Raw genomic sequence first — 9,347 nt, 5'->3', positions numbered from 1 at the left:
CTCAAGGTTGAAAACCAATGACATAGCTGTGTTCCCAATGAATCAGTTACTATAAAACGGCACAATTTTTGAGTTCCTACTCTGTGACCATCGCTGCATCTTCTACTTTTGTCCACGGATCCTTTCCAGAGCTGTAGGTAACCTGGGCACACAAAAATACTCACCAGCAAACACTCAACCACACAAGTACACACCCGAAGAGACATCAGCAGACTCACACTGGCACATGCTAACCAGCACCAGTGTTAGTCCCTCAGTTGTGTCCTACTCTTTGTGACCCCATGGTCCATAGGCCGCCAGGCTCCTCTGTCAATGGAATTCTCCAGGCAAGAATACTGGAGTGGGTTGCCATTCCCTTCTCCAGGGGATCTTCCCAACCCAGGCATCGAACCCCGGTCTCCTGCATTGCAGGGGGACTCTTTACCGTCTACAACCAACATCAGACACTTTGAGCAAGTGTGATGAGGGAGTGGCACTAACCTGACCTTCCAGGGAGGAGGCTAGCAGATGGTAACTATCTGGCACACACAGCCCAGCTCCACTCAAGGTCTGTTGGGGGAAATCCATAAACAATTGAAAGCGTTTTCATTGATAACCTACAGCCTACTTATGGGCAGGATGCCCAGACCTTTGTGCTAGTGGCTAGCTAACCCATTTGACCCCAAAAATGTATAAACAAGATTCAGCATTCCCAGACTGTCTGCAGTTTTTTTTCTTCCCTCTTATAAATCGTGATTTTGCCTCTGTTCTTGGACTCACTCTATAAATCGACTCCTCTTGTGTGAGCAAACAGTGTAAATCAAAGGAACAAACTATGGAAAGTGGCCAGAAGTCTGACTTGAGTTACTCTCTGACAGGGTGCCAACTCACAGATCCATACACAGCACCTCTTGGCTGTCACACACACACACACACACACACACACACACGTACACATGCACACACACACATATGTGTGCACACACACACACAGAACTCATATAAGAATAGAGCACCAAACCTGTGTGGTGTCCCAGGCCTTCCAATCAAACAGGATTCGCAAATTTAGAGTCATTTGATCAAAGTGTGTCCCTGCAGTCCCCATTCCTAAGAAACTTCTCAGTAGATCCTGGACTATGGTTGCCTTCTCTTTAAATTAAGAAAAAGAAGGGAAAAGAAAAGAAATAGATCTCTTCCAATGTCTTTATTATTATAATTATCATAATCTTTACTTTTCAAAAATATAAATAGGTGCACGGAACCCTGGTGCCTGCACGGTCCCGGGGGGTGGGGAAAGGTGGGGGAGAGGTGGGTGACACTCCCACAGGGAAGGAAGTGCCCCCCGACCCAGCCCTGCCGAGACGGACACCTGCTCGGGTGGCAGACCCAGGTGAGAGGACTCTGGAGGAGGGACCCTTGGAGGGAACCCGACCCCCCACGCTTCGAAGATCCCTTGATGGCTTGCTCTCTCAGTGGGCTGGAAGCCACCCCCTCTCCCCTGGGCTTCTCCCCGACACAGATGAACTCCATCTTATCCAATACATTCAGCTGCGGTTCCAGAGTTCTTCAGCCCTCGGGTCTCTCTGCCCCTCCTCCCTCCTCCCTAGCTCTCCCTGGAGGTGAAAGAACCAACGAACCAACGATTGCACTGCTCTTGGATAAAGTCAGGAAACAAAAAATAATCTTCTTTATTTAACTTAACCCCTTCCCTTCTCCCCCTGTCCCTGTGCTGGTCCCTGGAAAGGCACGATGGGAGACTGAAGGAACGTCTCTAAACTCCAGTCCATGGGTTACCATACGTTTGCTTTGCTTTGGCGTTTGGGGGGAAAATTAGATGCAGATTTGGCGATTTGGGGGGGTGGGCGGGTGCATACACAATGTGGGGTTTATTTTTTTTCCTTCTTTAATGGAATTCCTTATATGACAGAAAGCGACAAGGAGAGGACACCATCCGGATGGGGTGTCAGCCTGGCTAGGCTTCTGGGCTCAGCGTCCTGGGCACGTCCGGGAAGCTCCTCTCAGTGGGCCGTGCTGGGGTGGCTCCTCCTCAGGGGCCGTGAGCTCCGCTTCTGTAGTCTGCGCTTGTAGGTAGCGGCTGGGGTGCAAGGGAAATGGAAAAATCTGGGTGAACTCTGGGAAGAAAGCGGGCCAGCCCAGCCTCCCTCAGTCCTTCTCTGCTGATCCCCTCCCTGTAGAAATCATGGGCTGATGAAGACAGCCTGAGGTTTTACCTGCTTCTTGGTTTTGATTTTTCTTGGAACCACCTTGGGCTAAGGGGCTTCAGGCTAGAATACTGGAGTAGGAAATGGCAACCCACTCCAGTATTCTTGCCTGGAAAATCCTATGGACAGAGGAGCCTGGCGGGCTACAGTCCATGGGGTCGCAAAGAATCGGACACGACGGGGGGACTGGTAACAGGGGGCTTTGGGTGGGCGTTGAAAAGGACAGTAGGGCACTCGCCTTCTCCGTCCCCCTCTCAGTGAAAGTGAACCTCCCGGGGGGCAGGGGACATCTGTGACAGAGCCCTCGATTGTGTTGGCAGTCGGGGATAGGGAGGAGGATGTGTTGGCTGGATCTAACACTGTGCGGGGTGATGCTCACGGTCTGTGCAGGTGATCCGAGGCTCCTCCCAGTGCCCGCTGGGCTGGCACCGGATGGTGGGCACATGGCGCTGGATGAAGCCCTCGGTGCACTGGTACCGCACCAGGGCATTGATCTCGTATCGGTCCTTCTTCTGTCCGAAGATTCTGGCATGCTCCACCACGGGGGGCTCTCCGCAGGCCACTGAGGGGCAAATACCCTTCAGAAAGGGCTCTCGGAGGGTCTCCCCTGATGCCCTGTGATGAGCTGGTGTGGTCCCCCTGGCTGTGGGGAGCCAGCTTAGAGTCCAAGGAAGGGGCAGGGAGCCTGGACACCTGGCCATGAGCCCTGCCTGCCTGCTTTCACTCTGCACTGAGAATCTGGAAGCCACTGGTTCTGACATCTGGGCTCCTCAATGATTTACAGCAGCAGGAAGGGAATAAAAGGATGAGGAGTTGGGAAAGAGGGTGAGAGCCAGGTAGACTGGTTGTGACCTTGCCATGATAACGGACTATGAAAACAGGTGCAGGGGAAGGAGGAACCAAAGGAGGCTGGGGGCGGGGGGAGGGGCATGAGGCCAGGAGCAGGAACACTGGCGAGTGTCCCAGCCACACCTCCAAGTCTGCAGACTCAAAGCCAAGGATCAAGGCCTGACAACTCTCCAACTCGTGCGACTGATGGACTTGGGATCCTAGAGAGGGAGGCTCCCAATTCATGTGCAACTGTGGGTGACTTTCTGTGCTGATACCCAGGGCACTGTGTGTGCAGGGGGCTCTGTCCTCTAGCCTTCACCCTCTCCCGGTCCCTAGTGGGCTAAGCCTTTCCCTTGGCTCTGGGATGCTGGCATGGGGCGAGGCCCCTGCCCCTCAGGTCAGCTCCAATCTGCTAGTTGGGCAGGTGAGTGATGCCAGCAGCCAGGAGTCCAGGTGACGTGGCTCAGGTTACACAGCAGGAATCTGGGGTCTTGAGTCTGTCCTTGTGGGACCCCTCCCATGCTGCCACTTACCTGTGCCCTTTTTACAGGTGAAGGGTAGCTGGTAATTACATGGGACATCGTTCCACTCGCCCTTCTCATGCCAGATCATCACCACACAGTCCTCCCCAGTGGCAAAGAAGTTGTCAGGCTGGTTGGGGCGCCAGTTCTCAAATTGCTGTGGGTGGGATTGGGGAAGGGGTGAGCAGAGGGCAGGAGTGGGACAGCCTGCCTAACCCCTGCTTTCACTCCCTGTCCAGCCCCTTCCTGGCCATGGCACAAAGACTGTTGGGTGTCTGGTGGTGCCATGGGACTCACGGGCCCTCCCAAGAACTTGGTCACACCACTGGGCTGCGGTCATTGTCAGGAACTCAGAAGACCCCGGGTTCACAGTCCCTGTTCATGAGTTGATGCCTATCTCCTTTTCCATATGGGCCAGCGGGGCTGGTCACCAGGCTGCCAGGCTTGGGCAGGACTGGGTGGTAGAGCTACTGTTCCCATGTCCAGACTCTGCCTTTCCAGGCTTCTCCCTGTAGCCTGACTGCAGACAAACGAGGCCCCTTTGCTCTGATGTAGCTGCTCCTCTTCCCCATGACCACAACACAGCCACGATGCTGTTGACATTTGCCTCTTCTAGGAAGTCTTCCCTGAGGTCCTTTGCTGATCTTCATTATTTACTACGTACACTCTTCAACTGGCATCTATGTTGCTGTCTGTCTACCTCCTTGTGTGGACTCCAGTGCTCTGTAGCCAAGGAACCTCTCTAAACCTTTCTCTTGGGGGCTTCTCAGGTGGCTCAGTGGGTAAAGAGTCTGCCTGCCAGGGCAGGAGACATGGGTTCGATTCCTGGGTTGGGAAGACCTCCTGGAGGAGGGCATGGCAATCCATTCGAGCATTCTTGCTTAGAGAATCCCATGGACAGAGGAGTCTGGCAGGCTACAGTCCATAGGGCCACAGGGAGTCAGACACAATTGAAGCAACTGAGCATGCATGCATGCATACATACCCTCTTGGTGATTTGCCCTCATTCATTCATTGCCCTCCTCATCCCCACCCTTCCCTTCATGTTATTATTCAGGTGTCCAGCCTTGGGCTAGTCTCTAAAAGTGAGACGAACAAGACACAATCCCGACCTCAGGGCTCCTGGTCTAGCACCTGCTCAGTGAACATCTGCACATGATTTGAACATGTCTGTCTCTGGGGGAGTCTTCCTTCATCCTCTCTGGGCCATCAACTATCCTGGGTGCCCCCAGCAGAACTCACCAAGGAGTGTCCATCTGACCAGCGGAAGTCCCCTTCGATGGTCTTGTCGTTCAGGCCGATCCACTGGTAGTCCTGGGCATTGTCTAGAGAAAGGGCATGGGTATTGGGCACCTGAAGGTATGTGGGAGAAACCTGAGTTCATCGAGACAGAGGGGACAGAGGGGTGGCAGGAGCTGGGTGGGTGCTTAGGAGCGTGCCACCTGCCTTCGGGGTCCTGACAAGGGTCTCCATACGTGCACGTTTGCAGTGCACTTGGGCCCAGCTCCCTGAGCAACGTAGACTGATGACAGGGTTAGTCTGAGGCTGACTCTGACAGACTGTGGGCTGTCCTGGTACAGTCAGAACCACTGGCCCCTCAGCCTGTGGAAATGCCCCCTTTCCCTCCCTCTCCGCCCTGACTGGGCCCAAGTCCACTGACTGCTGGCCAGGGAGGCCCTTGGCTTGCGTGACCATTCCCCTCAGGCCCCTAAGGCCCCACTGCACTCACTGTTGACAAACTCCTGCTCCTCGGGGGTGACGATGCTGCTCAGGTGTGACTGCTGCTTCCGGCACTGGCTCTCAGCGTCCACCCAGGTTGCCCGGTCGGGGAAGTGGCGGTAACAGTGGCCCTGGAACTTGGTCCAGCCCTCCTCGCACAGCTTCTGGTCTGCAATACAGGGCAGGGGCTTGAGGAGAGAGCCAGGGGGCCGACTAAGGGTGGTGGATTCCTGTGTTCATCCTGCCTTCTGCGTCACACCCTGAAAGGCAGGGAGAGGCCCCACTGGATTGAGCCTCAAGTGGGAAGCCGGGAGGCCTGGTCCTGCCCCTCATCCCCCAGAGGCCTCTGGGAAATGCCAGGGACCCTCTCTTTTTCCCTTATCGCCTCCCACCCCCGAAGTTTTTCTCCTGTTGATGCCTGCTCACCAGGACTGGCAGAGCTCAGTAGGCCAGGTAAAAAGAGTTGGGAAGGTAGGAGGTGTTGAGGCTTAAGGACAACTTAAGGAGACTCTGAGGGGCTTCAGGGAGAGAGGGGGCTGCAGGGGAGTGTGTGCAGGTGGCAGGAGCAGGCAGTGCTGGGGGCATGGAATGGAAGCTTGGGTGGGGACAGAGGAGGAGAACCAAGTCCGCTTTGGTCCAAAGAAGACACAGACCTCTAAGCCTTTTGATCAGAGTTGGCTCTAGGAGAGCACGCAATACTGGCTTGGAGTCCATGACCCAGGGACCCTGGTTTTCCATGTTATTTCTTGGTGGCGGATGAGAAGAGGGACTTCTCTCCCCCTAAATCTATATTGATAAGGGGTTCTGAGTTCAGGAGAAAGCACTGAGGTGGAGTTCTTGGAACAGTCTAGAGGGACAGAGGCAGGGATGTGCTAGAGCTGGTGTGTGTCTTCCCAACTTGGCCTTTATTTTTATTTATTTATTGCCGCTCCATGAGGCATGCGGGATCTTAGTTCCCTGACCAGGGATAGAACCCATGCCCCCTGCAGTAGAAGCAGGGACTCTTAACCACTGGACCATTATGGAAGCACCCCCCCCCCAACTCGGCCTTTAGTGGTATGACATTGGTAGCTTCCCTGGCCCTTGTGGGAGTGTTGAATCTTAGAAACTGGCAGGTGCTACACATCCTCTTTGAGAGCCAGTTGTTAAACATCTACCAGCACAGCACTGGACAGAGGGAATTCCAAGATCCTCTCTTCTTTCTTCCCCTGGTGTCTCACAGGTGAAGGACTGTCCCTAGGGCCCTGAAGCTGAGTGTGGGGCCATGAACCCCTCAGGCTGTGTGGCAGCCTTCTGGTCGGGCAGTTCTAGGAAGAAAAGATCACTACTGCTTGGCAGGGTTGGAAGACAGACACAGAGAGAAGAGTTTGTGGCCGGCAGTCTTTGAAGAAGGAGGCAGAGCAGCAGGAAGTGCTTAGGAGGAAGTTGCTGGTCCCCCTGCCGCCAACACCTTCTCCAAAGGGTTTGGAAAGAAAGGTGGAGAGGCTTCAGAGATAACTGAGCACCTGAGGAAGCCACAGACATCATCCCAGGGCTGACTTGGGGGGTCAATTCTTGGACCCCCTCGGGGCCTGAGGGCTGAGCTGGGCTGGCAAAGCTGGAGGGAATAGCTGAGCCAAGAGGAGCCAGGGTCCTGCAAAATGGAGGCTCTCAGGAAATAAGCAACAGACCTCCAGGAAGGTTACAAGAAGGCTCAGGGTTACAGCCAAGGTTGGAAGCACCCGCTGGGGGTGGTGAGTGCTCAGGATTGGATGGGAGAAGAGAGGCAGCCCTGCTCAGCTGGGTGTCCAGGCCCAGGGCCCAGTTCTGGGGCTCCGGCAGCACCCTCTCTTTGCTGCATCAGAAGGCAGAGCCCTGTGCAGGCACCTCCTCACCCAGCCTGGCACCCAAGAGCTGTGGTCTGCATGGACATTCCAGACTCTTCTCCCAGTGGCAAATATTCTGGCACCCCGGGGAGAAAATCCTTGTAACTCTCCACTCACACCCCAGAAAAGACCCGTTGCACCAATTTTTTGGAGCCTTGGGGTGAAGGTGGAGGATGGGAAGCTGCAGAGAAGGAGGGTCCAGGCCAAGCCTTTTCATTCAGAATTTCCTCCACCAGCCTGAAACATTCCAAAACTATCTTACCACGCTGATTAGGAGTTTCAGCTGCTGTTCGGAAGCTTCTGGGATGACCAACTTGAGGTTTCATTGTAAATAGCTTTGAGCCCCTAAACACTACCAGTTCTGCATGGATCGTTGCTACTAGCAACAGCAAGCCTTTCTGAGTTGGGGTGGCCCTGAGACCCAGGAGGATGGGGAGACTAGGAAACATCAAAGGTGAGAGAGCTTCAGGCACAGTCTGGCCTCAGGAAGCTCCTGGCCCACAGCTCCCCTTGGCAGGTCCTGGCCCAGATGTAGAAGCAGAGGGGTTGGCAAGAGGAAGCTCATCCAGTGTAGGGGGCACGGGTTTGATCCCTGGTCAGGAACTAAGATTCCACATGCCACGTGGTGTGGCAAAAAAAAAAAAAAAAAAAAAATTGTTTAAGAAGGAACAGGACACTCAGCTCTTGTCCCATGTAACGAGGTTCTGTTCTCTCTGGCCAGCCTTTTGCCTTGCACAAGGAAGCGAGAAAGGAAGCACAGACCGGAGTGGTGTTGACATGGCAGCTGTCATGGTGGCAATGATGACAAGGTGACACGAAACAGTCCCTGTGCATGTGTGACCTGAGCATGCTGGTGACATGGGAGCTCTCAGACAGATCAACCATAGCTCTTGCCAGAGAAGAAGAAGTCAGCTTGGCCAGTGTGGTGCAGTGGCTCCCCTGGCCATGGAGGGGCCACTAAAGTCCCATGGGCAAGACGGCAGGCAGACACAAGCCCATGGGCATGCTGGGAGGATCCATGGCCATCATCCAGAGCAAGGACCAATGACTCCCACCCATAGCTTCCTTCAAGACAAATGCATGGAATCGGCTCTGTCTTCTTAGTCTGATGCAGGCACCAACTTTGCTGGTGGCATCTGGCAGCCCTGGAGAAGGTTAGTATTTGAAAGTTTCCTCTATAGCTCCACCTTCCAAAACACAAACTGGCCTGGCCTGCCTGGCTCTTCTGTGGTCAGGTCAGCCAGTGCACCAGAGGAGGGTTTCCATGGGGAACAGCAAGAGAAGGAGTGAAAGTGAGGGAAGCTGACTTCTCAGTTGTGGCCCTGGAAGTGGCTGCCTGGATGGATCTTGGGTGGGGGGTCCAGCCAGGGCCTAGAACCTGTGGTTAGCAGGGAAGGGTGAGGGAGGAAGACTGGGTGCAGCAGTTAGCAACATTAGCTGAAGCCGAGACAGCCGTACCAATCTCACACACGTCCCCTTGGTAGCTGGGAAGGCATAAGCATGTGAAAGAGTCGATGGCATCCACGCAGGTGGCTCCATTCAGACAAGGGCTTGAGAGGCACTCGTCAATGTCTGCAAGAAACCAAGGGCCACCATTAGGACTCCTGCCGGCAACTCCAGCTTCTCAATTGCATTGCAGCTTCTTTATGGGTGGCCAGCCCTGCGGTTCTCCACAGCCCTGGATTTCCTAAGAACTGTTGCTGCTGCTGCTGCTGCCGCCATCTTGGAGCACTGAGCCAAAGATCCAACAAGGGTTTTCTTGCATGTGTGTGATTCTTGATTGGCAAGCTTGGGGCATTGGAGCCAGGTTTCCCAGTGGGTGAAGAGATCTGGGGCTTGTGAAGGCAAAGTCCTATTGTGAGAGTGAGCTTGGAGTTCCTCCAGGTGTTTTCTCTTGTGAATATTTCAAGCGGCCCTGGGGTCTGAATTGGCTCTTAACATGGCAGTGAGCAAGGATGCTGGAATTCAAATACTGGAAGCTTAGTTAGAGCTCTTTCTTTTCCTAACTTCTTCTGTCAGTCTGAACCAAGGAAAGAGGACAAGGCCATGCAGTACTAGAACAAACAAGCTAGAAGTGGTCTGCAGAGTACAGGTTCATGAGAAAATGGCAGCGTGGAATATTCACATGAGATTTTTTTTTTTTTGGATGCAGAACCTTCTTTGTCTTCAGTAAATAAAAGTCTAGAGTATCTTATAAAGATGAAGCCAAC

At 54.0% G+C, this 9,347-nt stretch overlaps 1 protein-coding gene across 5 annotated transcripts in view; it reads right to left on the bottom strand.

The window, feature by feature from the left end:
• Positions 1-1,168: 1,168 nt before the first annotated feature.
• The window catches only part of ACAN (aggrecan), a 69,406-nt gene continuing 61,227 nt past the window's right edge, over positions 1,169-9,347 (bottom strand). For 3 of the 5 annotated variants that reach the window (XM_059878937.1, XM_059878939.1, XM_024981588.2), the window contains 6 exons: positions 8,596-8,709; positions 5,283-5,441; positions 4,796-4,878; positions 3,566-3,710; positions 2,581-2,763; positions 1,169-2,074 (listed from right to left, as the gene is read on the bottom strand). In XM_059878937.1, coding sequence (XP_059734920.1) covers positions 1,998-2,074; positions 2,581-2,763; positions 3,566-3,710; positions 4,796-4,878; positions 5,283-5,441; positions 8,596-8,709 — 761 coding nt within the window. In that variant the 3' untranslated portion in view covers positions 1,169-1,997. The remainder of the gene's footprint in view (positions 2,075-2,580; positions 2,764-3,565; positions 3,711-4,795; positions 4,879-5,282; positions 5,442-8,595; positions 8,710-9,347) is intronic. The other 2 variants (XM_059878938.1, NM_173981.3) reach the window with 2 other exon arrangements.

This window comes from Bos taurus, chromosome 21 (genome assembly GCF_002263795.3).
Source record: "Bos taurus isolate L1 Dominette 01449 registration number 42190680 breed Hereford chromosome 21, ARS-UCD2.0, whole genome shotgun sequence".
NCBI classification, from domain to species: Eukaryota; Metazoa; Chordata; class Mammalia; order Artiodactyla; family Bovidae; genus Bos; species Bos taurus.
This window is presented reverse-complemented; position numbering and strand designations above follow the sequence as displayed.